The sequence below is a fragment of the Berghia stephanieae genome, chromosome 14 (genome assembly GCF_034508935.2).
Source record: "Berghia stephanieae isolate SIO BIC M18660-M18661 chromosome 14, UCSD_Bste_1.3, whole genome shotgun sequence".
Taxonomy (NCBI): Eukaryota; Metazoa; Mollusca; class Gastropoda; order Nudibranchia; family Aeolidiidae; genus Berghia; species Berghia stephanieae.
In genome coordinates this window covers 9511942-9534441 of record NC_088373.1, presented here as the reverse complement: position 1 = coordinate 9534441, position 22500 = coordinate 9511942, and the positions used below count along the sequence as shown (strand labels likewise).

General features: G+C 37.3%; 1 protein-coding gene across 1 annotated transcript in view; it reads right to left on the bottom strand.

The window, feature by feature from the left end:
• Positions 1 to 3203: 3203 nt before the first annotated feature.
• LOC144959828 (uncharacterized) overlaps positions 3204 to 22500 on the bottom strand; it is a 40304-nt gene continuing 21007 nt past the window's right edge. The window contains exons 10-19 of the mRNA XM_078892607.1: positions 22082 to 22294; positions 20800 to 21036; positions 18984 to 19163; positions 17558 to 17666; positions 16900 to 17026; positions 13972 to 14145; positions 12212 to 12365; positions 9239 to 9421; positions 7840 to 8021; positions 3204 to 5724 (exon numbers count right to left, since the gene is read on the bottom strand). Of these exons, the coding sequence (XP_078748733.1) occupies positions 5119 to 5724; positions 7840 to 8021; positions 9239 to 9421; positions 12212 to 12365; positions 13972 to 14145; positions 16900 to 17026; positions 17558 to 17666; positions 18984 to 19163; positions 20800 to 21036; positions 22082 to 22294 (2165 nt within the window). The 3' untranslated portion in view covers positions 3204 to 5118. The remainder of the gene's footprint in view (positions 5725 to 7839; positions 8022 to 9238; positions 9422 to 12211; positions 12366 to 13971; positions 14146 to 16899; positions 17027 to 17557; positions 17667 to 18983; positions 19164 to 20799; positions 21037 to 22081; positions 22295 to 22500) is intronic.

Sequence of the window (22500 nt, the reverse complement as noted above, 5' to 3'; positions counted from 1 at the left end):
AAATGAATTTGGAGGTGTAGGTATATATATATATATATATATATATATATATATATATATATATATATATATATATATATAGATATATATATATATATATATAGATATATATATATATATATATATATATAAAATATAATATATATATATATATATATATATATATATATATATATATATATATATATATATATATATATATATATATATATATTATTTTAATATTTACCACAATGTTAGAGTCAGTAAATATTAAAATAATAATTCGCTCCATTGCTACATGTCGAGCTCTATTCGTACCATATTTGTATCCAACACGATTTATATATATATATATATATATATATATATATATATATATATATATTTGGGTCATATTAGCGCCAGTAAAAAAGAAGAAAATGGGGGTAGTCAAGAGAATCTAAATTTACAATTAAAGCATCAAAGAAAAAGTAAGACATAAGGGGAATTGGCTCTAATAGGGAACATGTTATGTTGATTCCAAGAGCACATTATCAATGCACTTAGTCTGAAATCATATAAAATTCTTATCCAGACATCAGCACAGAATACCACTGAGAGGAACACACTCAAATGCTTACATTGCACATTCAAAACAACAAATATAACAATACATAATATCATCTCTTAAAACATAAAACTAGTAGTTTGACAGTTCCCCTCCCAGCCAAGAACTCCGACAAGGAAAAGGACAAAACCGAGTAATCTCATTCCAAGACAAAGAGAGATATTGGGGGTAAAGAAGAGACAGTAAGTGACCTCCCTGCCCACTCACTATGGGAGGTCAGGAACCCCACCCAGATTTTGATCTTCACCATAACAACGCGTTGAGACGGTATATGAAATGTCCCAGTGTTCAATGAGAGTCGATGGATTTGATTCTTTCCTCTGTGAGATTCACTCTTTGGGATGATATCCAATAATACAACAGATCTTCCTGGGTGTGAACCGAACAGAGGATGGTGCTCGCTACTCGTAGATTTCTGTCGTAAACCGAACAGAGGATGGTGCTCGCTACTCGTAGATTTCTGTCGTAAACCGAACAGAGGATGGTGCTCGCTACTCTTTGTAGATTTCTGTCGTAAACCGAACAGAGGATGGTGCTCACTACTCTTTGTAGATTTCTGTCGTAAACCGAACGTAGAATGGTGCTCGCTATTCTTTGTAGATTTCTGTCGTAAACCGAACGGAGGATGGTGCTCGCTTCTCGTAGATTTCTATGTGAATCGAACAGAAAATGGTGCTCGTTACTCGTAGATTTCTGTCGTAAACCGAACAGAGGATGGTGCTCACTACTCGTTGTAGATTTATGTCGTAAACCGGACGTAGAATGGTGCTCGCTACTCTTTGTAGATTTCTGTCGTAAACCGAACGGAGGATGGTGCTCGCTACTCGATGTAGATTTCTATTTGAACAGAACAGAGGATGTAGCTCGCTATTTGTTGTAGATTTCTATTTGAACCGAGCAGAGGATGGTGCTCGCCACTCGTTGTAGATTTCTATTTCAACCGAACAGAGGATGGTGCTCGCTATTTGTTGTAGATTTCTGTCGTAAACGAAACATAGGATGGTGCTCGCTGTTTGTTGTAGATTTCTATTTGAACTGAACAGAGGATGGTGCTCGCCACTCGTTGTAGATTTCATGTTGTAAACCGAACAGAGGATGGTGCTCGCTATTTGTTGTAGATTTCTGTCGTAAACGAAACATAGGATGGTGCTCGCTGTTTGTTGTAGATTTCTATTTGAACTGAACAGAGGATGGTGCTCGCCACTCGTTGTAGATTTCATGTTGTAAACCGAACAGAGGATGGTGCTCGCTATTTGTTGTAGATTTCTGACGTAAACCGAACATAGGATGGTGCTCGCTATTTGTTGTAAATTTCTATTTGACCAAACAGAGGATGGTGCTCGGAACTCGTTGTAGATTTCATGTTGTGAACCGAACAGAGGATGGTGCTCGCTACTCGCTGTAGATTTCTATGTGAACCGATCATAGGATAGAATTCGATACCCATTGTAGATTTCTGTGTGAACAGAACAGAGGATTGTAGTCGTTACTCGTTGAAGATTTTGTGTAAATAGAACAGAGGATCGTTGTCGCTACTCGTTGAAGATAATTGTCGTTAAGAAGATGGTATTCGCTACTCCTTGATATATTTTACGTAAAAAGAACAGGTAAATATACTATTAAAACTAGTTCTTGTTTGAGGGATCTTGGGTGAATTTAGATCAAGGGTTACCCATGGAAGATCAGGTTTTAGAAATAAGTCAATGTTGTAACTATTACATTACAAACACTGGAAGAATCAAACATCATGCTGATGAAGATATTACAAAGATGCTTGTTAATTCTTTTATTACTAGCAGATTAGATTATTGTAATTTCCTCCTCAGCGGCTTCAAAGCTGATCAATTCATCAACTACAAAAAAAATAAAAATAAAGCGGCTAGACTTATAAAATTAACTTTAAAAAAAGAGATCATCTATCACCAGTTCTCCAGTAATAGCACTTGCTTCCAATGAGGATCAGGATAGAATTTAAATTATTGTGCTATGTTTTTAGATGACTGGATGGACTTGAAAATGAATATTTGCAAGAACTGATTAAGAAATATTAACCCATTCGAAATTTAAGATCATCTCAGTCCCAACTTCTGAAGGTACCTCCTCAAAATCCACTTTTGGTTTTTTAAAAAGCCTTTTCATCCATTGCTCCACGCCTATGGAACGCACTTAGTCCTCGGTCAAAGTCCTGTGAAAATATTACATTATCATCTTTCAGGAAATGTCTGAAGACTGAGTTGTTCCATAAGGCTTATATTTTATGAAATAGATGTTGCTTAGATTTTGTTTCTGCATTCATGCTTGTTATGTAGTGTCGTGATTTTTTTTTTAATGTAATGCGCCGCAGAACACGATTCACCGTTTACGCGCTATATAAATCCTTTATTTATAATAATAATAATAATAATAATAATAATAATAATAATAATATAATAATAATAATAATAATAATAATAATAATAATAATAATAATAATAATAATAATAATAATAATAATAATAATAGTAATAATAGTAATATCATCATCACCACCATCATCATCATTATCATTAATATTACTATTATTAATCATAATAGATTATTCCATTTTAAAAAGACAAGACATGGAAACGAGTTCAAAATTTCAAATATAGGAGGTCGATAATATTTTTTATTTTATCTCTCCAGTGATATCACCCATGTCATTTTTTTATAAAATCAATCTTTGATTTTTTTTATTGTTTGTTTTTGAGGGTTTTACGGTATTTGTGACACTATTTATGTAATATCAGCACCAGTAAAAAAAAAAGAAGAAGAATATGGGATAGAAAAAAAAAGTCAAGATTAACAATTCACAGTTCACAAGAAAAAAAGAGGTGAATAGTTCGAATAGGAACAGATGTAGATCCCAAGATCACACTACTAGTGTTCTTAGTTTGAGATCGCCTAAATTTCATCACCCGCACACAAGCACATGAACCTAATATGTGGATTTTACTCAAATGCTTACAAATCATAATCAAAACAAAACATAATAGCACATTACTAAGAGTAATATACACATGGACAAAAAAATTATCTCCCAAAACTAATACTAATGATTTGACTGTTTCCCTCTCAGCTATGGACTCCAGCAATAATCCCATTCCAAAGCAAAGACAGAATGCAATTCAGAAAACATAATATAGGGCGATAGAAGACACAACAAGTGACCTCCTGCCCGCCATTGGAGGTCAAACTATTTAAAATATTTCACGCCATGATTGGTTCTCGAATTCAAAAGATTTGGCCTGAAGAATTACTATTGTGGTCAAGATAGCATCAAATTCTATTTGTTTTTCTATTATGCCCTTCCGCCACGACATCTCATAAGATATCATCGCCTAGGCATCACACGAAAGAATATAGATAATTCATCAAAACAAGATGCCTGTTGTCAACAGGAATCACCCATGTTGTCCAAGTGAGCAAATTGGAGGTTAATAATCTTGACAAGATAAAAAAAAAGTGTCTGAAACGAGGCCTATTTTCCATTTTAGTCAACCTGAATGCTTGCTGAAGAAACTATTTACTGAATTCTTGCCGAGGGTTTTTTCACTAAAGTATAATAGAGATGTCTCAGAATATTTTTTGGGGGTTGAGCTTAATTATAACGCAATATCCACTAAACGTGCTCAAAGCGCTTTACAAGGGGTCCCTAGCCAACGGCAACATTTAACATGTAGGACGTGACATGACACCTGTTAGGCGATATTACAATTATTTTTGTTGTTGACAGAGACAAGGGTGTTAACGGCTAGGTACTCATTTTACACCCGAGTGCGGTGAGAGAATGTGAATAAAAAGCCTTTTCCAAGGACTCAATTATGCGCCGAGTGAAACTCGAACCCAGGACCTTCCGACCCGAAAGCGAGTGTCATACCACAAGACCACTTGTGCCATAGTAAAATGGAGGGGTATAATGTTACACGATTTCAACTCAATATAATTCAACAGGCGTGACGTCACTTCCCTCAAAACGACCTTTAGTAACTTAGTAACTGGTTCTAAACAATCGTAACAATGGCGGAAATCCTTATGAAATACTTCTCCGACGAGCATAAAAGTGTATCCAGGTGAGAAAAACATTATAAATCTGATCATGTTTTGACTTTTATACATGCTGATCACATGACATGTTCCGATTTTCTTGAGGTACAAGCTCCTCGCTGTTGGGCGGACGTGACATCAGACATTTGAATCCTAATCAGACAAACTAGTAGATGACAATAGAGATAAAACATTGCGACGTCACACCCGCCTAAAACGGCCCTTCTGGTTCCATAATCAACAGAAAGAATCAAGCTGTGGTCTTTACTATGAGCACAGTTGCATTATGAAAAAAAACAATGAATTTATCGAATGTTTTTTGCTAAAATGGTTCAATGTTTTGCGCTTGAATGTTGATCTTGCTTGGAGATGGTCGATTTTATATATTTCCAAATGGAACCACTTTTGGTTGCTATGAGAGTTTTTAAGAGGAAGTGACCTCACGACTTTGGAACCTTATTAGTTCATGACATTTGTTTTCCCCTCCTTCCTCTTCGACAAGACGACGTCCGCGTTCTGCAAGAGTTTTCATAATGGAAGCAGATGACCTTGATGACGTCAGAGAAAAGGATGAATCCGAAGATGACGGCCATCACTGCTACGCCAACCAATCCGATAGCCGTTGAGGATGTTCTGACGTCACCTGCTGACGTCTTCCGGCGTTTGAAGGCCGATGTAGACCGTGCGTCAATCTTTAACCTGCCTTCTATCGCAAACAACAATTGTTGTTTTTCTTCTTCTGTTAGATTACTATTGGGGATGGGCAGGATTTGTGTGTAGGTGGTTGTGCTGCTTCTCGTTGTTGATATTTTGGTAATTGATGTGTTGGGCGTACTCGTGGTTTTCGATGAACCTGTTGGAAGTAAAACTGATGTTGGCGACTGCGAAGACAGGCTTTCTTTCGATGTATTGCTCCACGGTAGAACTGTCATCAAGGTAATGTTTTTGTTAGGCGATGGGGAACTTGACTGCGTTGGTTTTGGAAATGGAGTAGAAGTGGTTGGGAGTGTTGTAGAAGGCGTGGGTTCTGGGGGTTTATATTGATACACGCTGTCGAGCTCGATTGCTTTCTGTATGTTGGCAAATGGAAATGAAATCTTGTGAGTAAGCTATTAAGACACTTAACCCTCTCCTTACCAACTGCTATAGGAAAATCATCACATTCGTTACGATACAACCAACATTTTTCTTATTCAAATTTCTTTTGTACATCATGAAATTCAATTAAAATGAACAGAATGTTGTAGAGGCGATATTCCAATTTTTTCGGACAGAGACAACGCTGTTAACGGTCAGATACTCATTTTACACTTGAGTACATTGAGAGAATATAAGTAAAGAGCCTTCTCCAAGGACTCAACTATGCGCCGAGTAAGGCTCGAACCCAAGACTTTCCGATCCGAAAGCGAGTGTCATACCATTAGACCACATAGCCGCACAAATTCTTGCTCGCTGAATTCCAGCATACTCTGCTAGACAACACGCTAGAGCTGGGTGATCCAATTTTATTTATTTATGTAATAAGTTGTTACTTGTAATGTAATGTAATGGGAAATTTATAAAGCGCCATTATCCATTCCAATGCTCAATAGCGCTTTAGAGTGGCAATAACCAATAATAAGTAAACAAATTAATTAACACACACACACACACACACACACACTCACACACACACACACAGACACACACACACACACTCACACACACAGACACTCACACACACACACACACACACACTCACACACACACACAACACTACAACACACAACACTCACACACACACAGACACACACACACACTACACACACACACACACACACACACACACCACACACACACACACACACACTCACACACACACACAACCACACACACACACACAGACACTCACACACACACAACACACACACACACACACACACACACACACTCACACACACACACACACACACACACACACCACACACACACACACACACACACCACATCTCACACACACACACACACTCACACACACACACACACACTCACACTCACACACACACACACACAGACACTCACACACACACACACACACTCACACACACACACAACACTCACACACACACACACACACACAACACTCACACACACACACAAGAACAACACACACACAACACACACACACACTCACACACACACACACTCACACACACACACACACACTCACACACACACACAAACACACACACACACACAGACACTCACACACACACACACACAGACACACACACACACTCACACACACACACACACACACTCACACACACACACACACTCACACACACACACACACACTCACACACACACACAGACACACACACACACACACACACACACAGACACTCACACACACAGACACACACACACACACACTCACACACACACACACACACACTCACACACACACTCACACACACACACACACACACACAGACACACACACACACACACTCACACACACACAGAGAGAGAGAGAGAGAGAGAGAGAGAGAGAGAGAGAGAAATGTCATATAAATATAATACACATATATACATACATAGATAGATGTGCATACACAAACATACACATAGACATATACTTCCATGAGGATCTGATTTTGGCACGCTCGGACTTTGGTAGAATCCAACGAGTGTTTTATAAAATTTTATTTTAAGAAAAAAAAAATACAAGAAATTTCTTGAATTATGAATGAATTTGTTTTCTGAAAAAATATTATTATCATCCAAAAGATCATTGTCTCATTGAAAATATTATTACAAAGACGTGGGCTTTAAAAAAAAGTTATTTGAGCAGCATGGTTCAGTGGTATGGTCTTTGTATCGTACCTAAAAGGTACAGAGTTCAACTGCCCTGCTGTGTAATCTTGAGCAAGTCACCTCAACCTAGCAAAATTTGCGGAGGTGCAATAGGTCTGACGTCAGGTTATTCCAGTTTTCCTTTGGAATAGACCCTAATGACAATTTTTTTCCCTTTGGTGTGAAGAAAGGAAATTTTATTATATTCAATTCTATCTATTGTTATTTTTTTATTTACTTATTCGTCTTATTTATTTATTTTATTTCATTTTTATTGTGTTTATTTATTTCTATATCTATTTCTATTATTAATTTATTTATTGTTATTTATTCTTAATTCATCTGACCTCTTTGGGTGATACTGAGCCGATGACACCGATGGCTTGACACTGGATTGCGTCATGTGATGTAACCATGAGATAGGCACCAAATGCTGAGGCAAAGTCTTGTATATTGACGTGGTGGGGCTTTCCTTCGTCGATGAACACCATTCCAGTGAGATCAACGTAGCATCCAAATAAGAGAGAATCTAGAATTATAGATAGATATGGTTGTGGTGCATAATCTGACCAGTTGGGGTTAGATTTATATATATATATATAATATATATATATATATATATATAATATATATATATATAGTGTGTGTGTGTGTGTGTGTGTGTGTGTGTGTGTGTGTGATGGTGATTGTTGGAGTATTGATCATTTGTAGTTGGTGGCGGTAGTGGTGTTATGTTTTTATTATTATTATTTTTGCTGTTTGTGGTGGTGGCTGTGATGGGGATGGTGCTAGCGGTAATGGGAGTGACGGTGTCGGCAATGTGGGTAGTGGTAATTGGGGTGGCCGTAATGGGAGTTGTGATAGTGGTAATGAAGGTGGTGATAGTGGTAATTGGGTGACAGCAGCGGTAATGGGGATGGTGATAGCGGTAATGAGGGTGGCAATAGTGGTAACGGGAGTGACGGAGGCGGTAATGTGGGTGACAGCAGCGGTAATGATGGTGGTAATAGCGGTAATGGGGGTGAAGGCGGTGGTATTGTGGGTGACAGCAGCGGTAATGAGAGTGGTAATAGTGGTAATGGGGGTGACGGCGGCGGTGCGGTAATGGGGGTGGTTTGAGTGGCAATAGGGTTGGTGGTGGCTGTGTTGATGGTACTGGCAGCCATGGTTGTGTATGTGTTTGTGGTTGTGGTTGTCTTGTTGGTTATGAAAGTAGTGGCGGTCCTGTGTGCGGTGAAAGTTATGGGCTTGGTCTTGATGATGCTGATGATGATGATGATGCTGATGATGATGATGATGATGATACTGATTATGATGATGATGATGATCATCATCATCATCATCCTCAACATCATCATCATGATAGCCATAAAATGCTGCTTTAGTAACATCAGTTCAAGGGTGACAGGAATTTGTCGTTGGTACAACAATGGTATAAAAATTGGAACATTCTAGTTGTTTATTTTTAGCATCCAAAGTCTCATTCACCGTACGTGTACACGTATTTCATCTCGATCTCTAACCAGGCAGTTACAATTTTGTAAAACATTCTAACAAAGGGCAGGTAATTTTTGTAAAATCTTCTAAAGATGGGCAAGTAACTTTTGTAAAACATTCTAATAACGGGCAGACAACGTTTGTAGAACATTTTTAAAAAATGGACAGGCAACTTTTGTTTAACATTACAAGGACGGGCATATAACTTTTGCAGTAGATTCTAACAACCGGCCTGTAACTAAGACCCACTTTCAACTCTGTCGCAGGTGGCATTGATCAAGATGTCGTCCACCATAACGTAGCTCTGAAAGGGTTCAGGGATGATCAGAAAGAGGCTGACCTCACGCAGGTCATCATCTGGGGTCACAGCGAGACTATAGTATCTTCTCCATAGCCTTCTTGGGAGCACAGTGGTGCGACAAGGATTTCGTGCTGGTTGGTGAATGAAAAAAATAAAATAAATAAATACATAAATAATATAATAATTGAGCTTAATATCCACTAAACGTGCTCAAAGTCCTTTATAATGGGTCCCTGGCCAACAGCAACACTTTACATGTAAGATGGGCATGACGCCTGTTTATGTGATACTACAATTTTTTCCGGACAGAGACAACACTGTTAAAGGCCAAGTACTCATTTTACAACTGAGTACGGTGAGTAAAGAGCCTTCTCCAGGGACTCATCTATGCGCATATGCGCCGAGCGAGGGTCGAACCCAGGACTTTCCAATCCGAAAGCGAGTGTCATACCACAAGACCACATAGCCAAACATGAGAGAAATTGGGGAACTTTATATGGATAAATATAATTTAAATCTGCTTAAAATGTTTTGCAAGAGAGCCCAAGCCAACAAAAACCATGGAAATGTAGGGAGATGAATCACAACTTTTAACACGCTATTGCAGCCTGAACAGAGACAACGCTGTTGACGACAATATTATCTAAATGTACTCAAAACGCTTTTCAAGCCAATAGCAACGCTAAACATGTATGGGGAGGTATGACAACTTTAACCCTCTCCTTACCAACCATAGGACATTCGTCACATTCGTTACGATCCAACCAGCACTTTTTTTATTCAGATTTCTTTTGTGTTGTAGAGTTCATTTTGCTGATCAAGATTATGCATAGAATGTATTTGTTGCTGTTCTGTTTGAGTAGGAAAAAAACTATTCTTGTGTTGGGTGGGTGTGAAATTTTGGGGAAAATTCTGAAAATGGCTGGTAAGGAATGGGTTAATGCGCTGTTGCATTTTCTATTTTCAACGGTGACAGTGCTGTTGGCGATATCTCGCAGGTGGCGTTCATCGAGATATATCTACCATATTGTAGGTCTGAAAGGTTTCAAGGACGATCAGAAAGAGGCTGGTGTCATGCAGCTGATCACCTATAGTTGAAATTTAATTTTATTATTGCAGCCCGACGTGCATTTATTTGCAGGTCTGATAATCCAATTCCTTATGGGCTCATTGTTGAAATGGAAATCTTTTTTAAAATTACGCAAAAGATTGTCATTGTTAAACTAGGCCCATAATTGGGCTCGGATGTCAGACCTACATTCAGGTACCCGTCGTTACAGCCTTATCCAAAAACATTCGTATAACATGAAATTTGTTAAAATTTAAAGAAATCAAGACAAAACTGTTGAGTTGAATTGAAAATGTCAACTATATTTGTAGCCCCACCTGCTTCTCTCTCTCTCTCTCCTCCTCTCTCTCTTCCAATACTTCTTCTCTCCTCTCTCTCTCTCTCTCTCTCCCCCTCTCTCTCTCTCTCTCTCTCTCTCTCTCTCTCTCTCTCTCTCTCTCCCTCTCTCTCTCTCTCTCTCTCCCCCTCTCTCTGTCTGTCTGTCTGTCTCTCTATCTATCTATCTATCTATCTATCTGTCTATCTGTCTATCTATCTATCTATCTATCTATCTATTTGTCTATCTATCTCTTGTATAATAGCGTCATCACATCTTGTGTATATCTTTAACTAGCCCTTCTCTAAATTTCACTCTAGTTACGATATAACGTCGATACATTAGCGGATATCATTACCTAGTCTCTCTCTCTCTCTCTCTCTCTCTCTCTCTCTCTCTCTCTCTCTCTAACTATCTCTCTCTCTCTATCTCTCTCTCTCTCAAGTTCTGTAATCACGACATCACTTTTAAGTATATCATTAAATAGCCTCTCTCTCTATCTCTCTCTCCCTCACTCTCTCTCTCTCTCTCTCTCTCTCTCTCTCTCTCTAGTCGTGCAATTAAATTCTTACTTTTTGCGCAGATCATTAAGCACGATTGATGATTTATGATTGTGCATTAATGGATTTCTAATGCAAGCTTGCGTCACAAAGGCCACGATAGACCAAAAAATAGGAGAGAAATCGTAAGTTATTCTTACAATCTAGCGTTTTGAAAGTCTGGACGTGACCCGATGGCTGCAAGAGATTGCGAGTGCGCGTTCGGGATAAAGTACGAATTCTAAAACGTAAGACTGTAAGAAACCTTTTATTTTACCTCTCAATCGATTCCGATTCCGTCGTCTTTGAATAAAAGACAAATTCAAAACATTGAAATGATACTTCATTTTAGAGAATCTAATTATAGCAAAATTGCACTTTAGATAATCTGACGTCACGAATTATCATTGTAACATTGATATCATAACGCGTTACTCTCTATGGGGAGGGGTCAAGGCCAGGGGGGGGGGGGTGTAGAATAATATACAATTGATTCTTGACATCAACATTCACCTGACATATCACCAATATGAGGGGGTGGGTTACAAATGTGCGGCTATGGCACTCGCCTTCGGATCAGAAGGTACAGGGTTCGAGTCACGCTCTGAGCGGCTCATTAGTGTAGTCCTTCGAAAAGGATTTCTTTAAATCACATTCTCTCAGTTTACTCAGGTGTCAAATCAGTACCTGGTCGTTAACAGCGTTGTCTTTGTCCGAAAAATTGTAATATCGCCTAACAGCCGTCATGTCCCGTCATACATGTTAAATGTTGCTGTTGACCAGGGAACCCTTGTAAAGCGCTTTGAGCACATTTAGTGGATATTGCACTATATAAAGCTCAATGTATGTATATATATATATATATATATATATATATATATATATATATATATATAAATATATATAAAGCTTAAGCTTTTTATCTATTTATTGGGGTTTTTTTTTACAATTGCCAAAATTTACTTGTGTTGAAAATAATTGATGTCCATTTTCTCACCTGTGACTCCATCATTCCAATGAACGTGTTTGATGAGGTAAAACTGGTGAGTTCCAGAAAACAGACAAAATCTGTCAGAAGGTAGGTTAATGGCAAATGCTCTCCCAAAACTGAGAAACCTGTATAAGGTTGGACCATTCTCTAGCCCTTTAATCTTTGAGAGAGACAGGAGGGGGGGGGGTGTCAGAAAAGACAGTTGAACAAGAATTGAGAGTATATCTGTATGTATATTTCAAGAATTAATATGATCAACTTCTAAAATATTGTTTTGAGCATTCGTTCTCATCAGGAATTGGCACCATTCAATTCAATATGAAGGTGAGATGAGAGTGAATGCTCGAAACAGTATTGTAGAAGTTGTCCATAATTATACTTGAAATATTTAATAAATAGCTCCTTTTAACAAAAAGTTGAGCACTATTATTTCATGTTTTCTTTATTTTTATAATTTATATATATATATATATATATCATATATATATTAAAGGTTTATTTAATGCAAATCACCAACCAAAACACAAATGGAAACTGAAATACTAATTGGCACAATCAATAAAGAGAAAAAAAAGGAAAGAGAAACAGGGAACGAAAAGGTAATAGAATGGGGGAGTGTTAGAGAGAGAGAGAGAGAGAGAGAGAGAGAGAGAGAGAGAGTGAGAGAGAGAGCGTAAGATAGAGAGGAAGGAAAGGGAGGGAGTGTGAGCGAGAGAAAAAAGGGGGGAGAGAAAGATAAACAGATAGATAGAGAGAGAGAGAGAGAGAGGTGGCTGAAGATAGTGAAAAAGATTATGATTATTGAGCTATTGAGCTATATTGAGCTTTATATAGCGCAATATCCACTAAATGTGCTCAAAGCGCTTTACAAGGGGTCCTTGGTCAACAGCGACATTTAACAAGTAGGACGGGACATGGCGCCTGTTAGGCGATATTACAATTTTTCGGACGAATACATCGCTGTTAACGGCCAGTACTTATTTTACACCTGAGTACGGTGAAAGATTGTGAGTAAAGAGCCTTTTTCCAAGGACTCAACTATGCGCCGAGCGCGAGGCTCGAACCCAGGACCTTCCGATCCGAAAGCGAGTGTCATAACACTAGACCACATAGCCGCACGATTATGATTGAGATGATTAGATTATAATCTTTATCTCTCATTCCCAAGAAATCAGCCTGAACCCACAAATATCTTATCCATTGCGATTTATTTATCTAAAATTTGTACGCAGCTTATCGAGATATTCAGATCATTTGAGTACAATTCATGAGAAACCGTTTTTAAATATATTTTTGTCTTGGTCTTGGTTTTGTCCTTTCCCTTGTTGGGTTTCTTGGCAGAGCTGGAAACAGTCAAATGTAGAGTTAAAGATTTTGGAGATGATATTTTTTTTCCTTTGTAAATCATCTCTCTGTTATGTATTAATATATTTTAAAAATAGGAATGTATAATGCAACCATTTGAGTGCGTTCCTCTTAATGGAATCCTTTGCTTGTGTCTAAATGAGACATTCAGGTGATCTCAAACTAAGTACACTGATAGTATTCTTTTGGATTTACATCTATTCTATATTTGTACCATTTCCCTTTGTCTTACTTTTTCTTTATTGCTCTTATTGTAATTTCTTGAATCTCATTTACTTCCTTTTGACTGGCGCTGATATGACCTAAATGTGTCCCAAGCGCCGTAAAACCGTTTATAACAAAACAATAAATAAGATGACAAAGCCGCAATAACAGAGCCTCAGTGCCATCACGTGACTTACCACAATTTCGTTGCCAGCGGCCAGGTTGATGATCGTGTAGAAATCTGTGAAATGATTCTGACCTGTGCCGTCACGAGCAAAACTCGGGAACGTGGCGTAGTAGTTAGCCAGCACTATAGAAGGTAGAATGGGGGACATGATGTGTGCAAGACCTCCTGGTATAGCCGGGTTTTCCTGTAGAAGTGATGAAATTGACTCTCACTATAACAGGTTCTGGATAAAACAGGACACGGTTATAACATGGATTTTAGTCAGGTACCGTCATACCTGATATATCGACGTTACACTGTATAAGGGATAACCCACATCGGATACTGACTCCGACGACCCAGCACTGCCGTCCTCTGCCATCTTCCGGATAATGACGTCGGGCGCAGACAAAATACTAAGAATAAAGAAACGAGCTGGGTTTTCCTGTAGAGGTGATGAAATTGATTTTCACTATAACAGGTCACGGTTATAACAGGGATTTTAGTCTGGTCCTGTCATACCTGATATATCGACGTTACACCATATAAGGGAAAAAATAACGTTAGGTCAAACTGCTCTGCTGAGACCAGCTATGTGGTCTTCAGGTATAACACTCGCTTTCGGATTGGAAAGTCCTGGGTTCGAGTCTCACTCGGCGCATAATTGAGTCCTTGGATAAGACTCTTTACTCACATTCTCTCACCGTACTCAGGTGTAAAATGAGTACCTAGCCGTTAACAGCGTTGTATCTGTCTGGAAAAAAAATGTGAAATAACAATGTGAAATTGAATGTAAGCTTCAATTTAAAAAACGAAAACAGATAATGTGGACGTTTAGGGTATCCTCTTTATCAACTAAACAGGATGAATGAAACACGACAGACGAATGAGATAATTTGATATCTGTTTTCGTTTATTAAATTGAAAAATTCAATTGAAGACATTCAATTTCACATTGTTATTTATTTCTTCGAGCTTCGAGTAATCAACGTTTACATTACCCATGTTTATTGGGTTATAAACACGAGTTTTAATTTAAGATGTTTACTAACTTGCCGAGTGTTTATAACCCAATAAACGTTATTTAATCTTATCATTCTCCCCTCCTAATCCAAAATCTTTCGTAAAACTTTTAAAAAATGAAGGCACCACAAATGAATTGAATTGAAAATGCCAACTATTAATGTAACTAGTATATCGCTCTCTCTCTCTCTCTCTCTCTCTCTCTCTCTCTCTCTCTCTCTCTCTCTTTCTCTCTCTCTCTCTCTCTCTCTCTCTCTCTCTCTTCTCTATATATCTTCTATATATATATATCTCTCTCTATATACTCTCATCTTTCCTTCTCTTCCCTCCCCTCTCTCTCTCTCTCTCTCTCTCTCTCTCTCTCTCTCTCTCGTTGTGTAATTACGTCATTACTTTTTACGCGGAATATTAAGCACGATTGATGACTCATGATTGTGCATTTATGGATTTTAACTCATGCTTTGGTCACAAAGGAAATATCCTTTCTTAAAAAAATATAGCATTGTGGAGAACATTGTGCTTATTTGAGTAAATAAAAAAATTGACAGGGCGCACAACTCTACTGAAAGATTTGAAAATTAGAAATGTATTTTTTACAGATAGATAAACAGATAACTTGATTTCCTTTTATAATTTAAAGTCAGTTTGAAAGTTTGTTGAGTCAAACAGATATCATAAAATATGTACCAACGACGACACTTGACTCCCAAAATCAACTAATTTTGACACTGTAAAAAGTTGTCAATTTGCGTCATCTATTTATGACATCAAGTATTATTATTACTTCCGTTGTGTTGTTGATTTAGCGGTGATCAGTGTTATTATTATGTTCTAATTGCGTGTATGTTTGTGTGTGTGCGTGTGTGTGTTTGTGTTTGTGTGTGTGTGTTGTGTGTGGTGTATACCTGTGTGTTTGGGTGTTGGCATTTTTCAGCAAATCGTGGCATTCATAGTGATATTATTCACTTGATCACATGAAGGTATTTCAGTCACCATTTTGATTCTTTTTTTACTATTAGGGTTAGCTCGACATCGAGGATATTTCTTTTTCTATTAAGGTTAGTCATAAGTCTTAGTAAAGGTGCTAGGATGTTTGTTTTTCCATAAGTTAAGTAAAGGGGAGACATTCCGAAAGCTCCTACATCCCCAGTATTCTTTAAATTTGTATTTTCACCGTTGATATTTTGTCAGGCATTTATTGATTCAATTTGTCATTATATCTAGAAGTATTTTAAAAACTCTAGAACAAACCTTGATAGATTTGTGAAAGTTTAAAATTTCTTAATTTGACCATTGTTTTGATTTACAGCCGCCATTTTGATTTGTTAAATATTGAAAGGTAGTGCAAAGCAGTCCGAGAGTTGTTTTTTTTTTCTATTAGGGTTAGCTCGAAAGGTTAGTCATAAGTCTTATTAAAGGTGCTAGGAAGTTAGGAAGTTTGTTTTTCCATAAGTTAAGTAAAGGGGAGACATTCCAAAAGCTCCTACATCCCCAGTATTCTTTAAATTTATATTTTCACCTTTGATCTTTTGTCAGGCGTTTATTTATTCAATTTGTCATGATTTTTTCTTTTAGGGTTAGCTCGAGATCGGATGATTTTTTTTTTCCTATTAAGGTTAGTCATAAGTATTATTAAAGTGCTAGGGAGTTTGTTTTTCCTATTGGGGTTAATTAAAGGTACTAGGTTTAATTTTTTCTTGGGGTTAGTTGAGGGAATATATTATTAAATATATTATTGGGCCACACAGAAAAATCAACCAAAGATATAACAAATTACACAGACAACGTTGTTTACCAATCTGCCCTCATTAAATGATGGTGAGTACAGTATCGAATGAAAATAGTTCTTTCCCCGCGAAATTGCGGGCTTTTTACTAGTTAGTTTTAAAAAATAAAAGAAGAAGATAAGGGTGTAATAATAAAACGAATTGTTTACCATCTCAGAGGTAACTGTAATCAAGAGGAGATGAGAAGCGTAGATAAACAATCCATCCAGACTGCCGGTGAGTCGTAGAATGCCAGTCTGAGAAAACCCTATGCTGATCTCAATGTCGCCTGTCACACTGGAAGAAACAAAGACAATTTGAAGGAAATGGCATTACTGTTTCTTGTAAGGATATCAGAGAAGTTCAGCTTTAAGAGGGCCATACACGTTGAGAGTTTTACCGGTGACAATCTGGGGACAGGCTTGGGCAAAGCAAATCGTAGCCAAAACCCAACGTGTATGGCTAAATAACTGAGTGACAAGCGGTGGGGAAGGTCGGTCGCTCTCAAATTCCGCTGTGCTGAATATCTTTCAGAGTCATTGGTGATCTGGTTGTGGCAGTATGAAAGCTCAAGTATTTTTTTACATCTAACGTTAAGCATATAGATCAATTCGACATGATACCATTTTAAGGTCACAGGTCATATGTGAGGATATGTACTGACGTGTACAAATATACAGGTCTGATATCCTAACCCAATTATGGGCCTGATTTAACATTGGACACTTTTTTGCGTCATTTAAAAAAAATTGCATTCCATAATAAGCCCATAATAAATTGAGTTATCAGACCTTCAAATATGTGCATGTCGATATAAACCTTACTTACTTGACTTCCATCCCTCCAATGTTAAGGACAGCATTGCCCACCTGGTGTCCCGGAAACCGGAAAGTCACATCCGTAGGTTCAGACGCTGCGATGAACGCGATCTGGTTGTCTGAAAACAAGATGAATATATTATTTTGTATTTGTTTTCAATGGGGCTTTTGTGAGTATTGAAAGGGAATGTTATCAAAGTTAGACTATTCTGCAATTCTATCCTTTTTGGAACATCTACTGAGAATACTTAACGTAAACAAAGGGTCAAAACTAATGCAGAACGACTCATTTCGAAGAAATTGTAAAACATGATGAGGCAAAGCCAGAATTCTCTCAACTTCATTGGTCTCCTGTACGCAAACGTACGAATTGGTTAAAAGGACGTAGTGGTCGCATTTTAAGAGTTTGACAAACAGTCGCCTGAATATATTCTAGAACTTATTTTTATCAATAAATATCTGAAGGACGAGTTTTCTGGCCAAAATTTTAAATACTGTATTACATGTTGTTCAAGGTACGGCAGTACTGAAGTCATTGTCTGACAATTTCAAACTTTGAATTCTTGCGACACGTTTAAGGCTGCAGAGAGAAGTTATTTCATCATTTTGACCTTTTAGTCTTAAACAATCTGCTCTTTTCTCTTTAAATATTTATATGAAAACTTTTCTCCTTTGTTTATATTATAGTTTACTGTGTTGTGTGACTTATGCATGTCTTTAAGGCAGAAAGCATTCTATCTGCTTTGAGAGAGATGTACGTTTGTAGTTAAATGCTGCTACTGCTGCTACAACTGTTACTGCTGCTGCTGCTGATGCTGCTACTGCCACTACTACTATAACTACTTCTACTACTACCACTACTGCTATTATTACTACTACTACTACTACTACTACTACTACTACTACTACTACTACTTCTACTACTACTACTACTACTACTACTACTACTACTACTACTACTACTACTACTACTACCACTTCTACTAATATTACTACTACTACAACTATTTACTACCACTACTACTACCACTACTACTAATACCTCTACTACTATTGCTACTACTACCACTACTACTACTACTACTACTACTACTACTACTACTACTACTACTACTACTACTACCACTTCTACTACCACTACTACTACCACTACTACTACTACTACTATTACTACTACTACTACTACTACTACTACTACTACTACTACTACTACTACTACTACTACTAACACCGCTACTACTATCACTACTACCACTACTACCATTACTAGCACCTCAACTATCACTACAACTACCAACAGACTTCCACCATCACTATCACCACCATCACCACCACCATCACCACCACCACCACCAAATTACAACAACCTACAATACCACTTCCAGTACTACAATCATTTTCATACAACTGCTGTAATAAATTCATAATGAACTTACAGATCATATCATTTGGATCTTTAGTCAAACCGGATGTAGATACGAGGTAACTTGAGGGCCAAACTTTGTTGTGTAATGGAGTATACAAAAGGCTCGTGACCTTGACCTCATCAATGACGTAGTACAATGTAATCGATACCGGATGACTTGTGGATACCCGTGTTCTTCTTTCATTGATCCCTAGAGGGGAAACAGTATGAACACGAGCGTTTATATTGTAGAAAGAAATTTATACTTAGAAGTTAAATACTGTAAAATATATAAAATGCGCAATTCAAATGTTTATTTTTAGGCAATTGCCAATATAATACATACCTTCGTATTTCGACGTCATTTTTAGCGTAATGATTACTGAGTTGTCCTTAGTAGTGAATAAGATCCAGTGTCATGGGTTCAAGTGTGGCTTTAGAAAAATTATAGCCACTATATCGACACTAGGCCCGTTGCCGCCGTTAACTTATAGTCTGATACTGACCAAAAAATGATGCCAAAAGACGAGTCTATGGCCATAAAAGATAGCAAGTCGTGAGTTGTATTCAATCGGTCAACCAATGGGATCATTATTTTATCAAATAACTAGTGGATTTTATCGTGGCCTTCGTAAACTCATGGCCTGCCATTAACCAACAAATGACGTCAAAAGACAAGTCTTTGGCTACAAAAGAAAACAAATCGTGAGTTGCATTCAACAGTTCAACCAATTGGACCACTTGTTTCCTTGACCACTACTAAAGACAACTCAATAGGCAGTCTGCAATCCTAAAAATTGACGTCAATATATGGGTCTCAGTGAATTTTAGTGTCAGGCTATATGTTAACGATGGCAATGCTAAGACTGACTTGGACTTATATTTGAAGATATATTTAGGTTTGTTCAGCGTCTAGTGATTTGATAAATAATTCCACTGGTTGAACTATTGAATACAACTCACTACTGCGGCCAAAGACGTGTCTTTTGACGTCATTTTTTGGTCACTGTCAGGCTATAAGATTACGATGCCTATGCCCAGTCCCTTTAGAGTGTAAGAAATTAAGGAAACGCATGTTCGAGGGGGAAGGAGTTCATCTGAAGACTCTCTGATTTACTCTTCTTGAGTTTCCTGTTGCTTAGGAAGACTACGCTTCAACCGTAACCTTCGTTAACGTATGGCCTGACTCTGGGACCTGTCTTAGAATTGTGCATCGTCAAGTAAGTTGTTGTAACTAGTGTTCAAGGAGACAAATCATCCCACTGATTCAACTATTGAATACAACTCACGATTTCTTTTCTTTTGTGGTCAAAGACTTGTGTTTGGGGGTCCCGATAGCTCAGTTGGTAGAGCACTCGCTTCACACACCAAAGGGACCAAGAACGATCTGGAGTGCAGTCGAGATTTCTTTTCTGACCCCACCCCCCCCCACCCCCCGCCTCCCTGTCCACTCAGCAGTGGATGGGTAACGGAATATGTTAGATTTGACGAAAAGTACTTTGCGATAGACTAGCGTCCTGTCCAAAGGATATCAAACAATTGTTATTGGCCGTTTCACGCTATAGAAACGGGGGATAAACACCGGCTCCATGGGTCCAATGGCTCTGAAGGTCTGCTTTAACTTAAGTCAGGCTATAGATAGATCGAAGTTGACGTCACTCAGGTCTTTGTTATTGTTTTTTGACATCCACGTTTATGATTAATTCTCACTGAACTGTATCATTCAGACTATAAAAGTTCATGGAAACACAGAGTTTTGTGTGTTGGTCAGTTATACTTCCGGATGGCAGTGTTGTGAGCTTCTTATTTAAGCGTATACTATCTATAAGTTTACGAAGACCCCTTACCAAATTGATCGCTGTAAACATGTTTGGTTAGATCCAATCTCAAGATGTCATTGTGGGTGACGTAATGGTAGAAGTATGAGTTCATCACGGGTGTAAACAGCCACAACTTGACGTAAACTTTGTGCGAGGTAAACCGGGTTAACACTTCCAGATAGGTCTCTTGTTTCAGGTCGCCATGGTAACTGTTCAGATCAGGCAATGCTATGTTGTATAAATGTGTCTGGGGCTTCTTCCAACCTAGAATGGAAAGAGATTTATTGGTATTTTAGATCGTTTCAACGCTGGAAAAATGAATATTAATAATAATAATAATAATAATAATAATAATAATAATAATAATAATAATAATAATAATAATAATAATCGTAATAATAATAATAATAATAATAATAATAATAATAATAATAATAATAATAATAATAATAATATAATAATAATAATAATAATAATAATAATAATAATAATAATAATAATAATAAATAATAATAATAATAATAATAATAATAATAATAATAATAATAATAATAATAATTATAATAATGATTTAAAAATGATGATGATGGTGATAATAATAATAATAATAATAATAATAAATAATAATAATAATAATATAATAATAATAATAATAATAATAATAATAATATAATATAATAATAAATAATAATAATAATAATAATAAATAATAATAATAATAATAATAATAATAATAATAATAATAATAATAACCGGACTATTTATTGGGTTAAAGAACAACTAAAATATATTAGATTAATTTAGTACCGGTAAAATGAAACATGTGACCACTCGCATCAAAATTATGATGTTGGAAAGCATTAGAGAAAATTGACACAAAGAAAGACTGGGTTTTTTTTAAATAAGGAATAAGAGAAGAAAAAATATGGCACAAGTCTAATGTTTCTAATTCAATTTTCACCAGCTTGGTCGTTTTGACTTGAACAGAGATTTGTTTTGTTTTTAAAAGAAAAAAATAAAGTAGTCCTTCAGAGTCATTAGGCCCATGGATCCGGAGCTTTTCCGGTTCCTATAGCGTGAATCGGACAATAACAATTGCTTGCTACCCTTTGGATAGGACGCTAGTCTATCGGAAAGTACTTTCCGCCAGATCTAATTGATCCAGCTACCCAATCACTGCTGGATGGACAGGAAGGAAGGGGGGGTCAGGAAAAAGATCTGGTTTCCTTTGATCGTGAAGCGAATACTCTACCAACTGAGCTACCCCCCCCCCCCCCAAAAAAAAAGAAGCAAGACTTAAACGTCTAACCTTTCTGACAGATGAAATATCCAGTTGCTTTATCGTCCAGCACTGTCAAGTGAAACGTGTTGGCGTTAATGGCTACAAAGTCCAGATTTGACAGACTGTTGTCGGGTTGACCGATCGCCCACTTTGATAACGTCAATTCTGTTTTGGAGGCCTGCCATAGAAATTGGCCTTCAATCTTGTTGTCACTGAGACCGATGAACACGTTTGTGGATCCTGGAAAATACTCGAGGGATTAACGAATTTGTTCATTGTTCTATTGTACATTATTATTCTACCCCTCTCCCTAAATAGTAACGCGTTCTGATATCATCATCATCATCATCATCATTGCCTTTTTCACCCTGGTTCAGGGTATCGGCCACAGACAAACAGGCTTCATCCTTCTCTCTCCTGAGCTACCTTTTTTTTTAAAATATCGT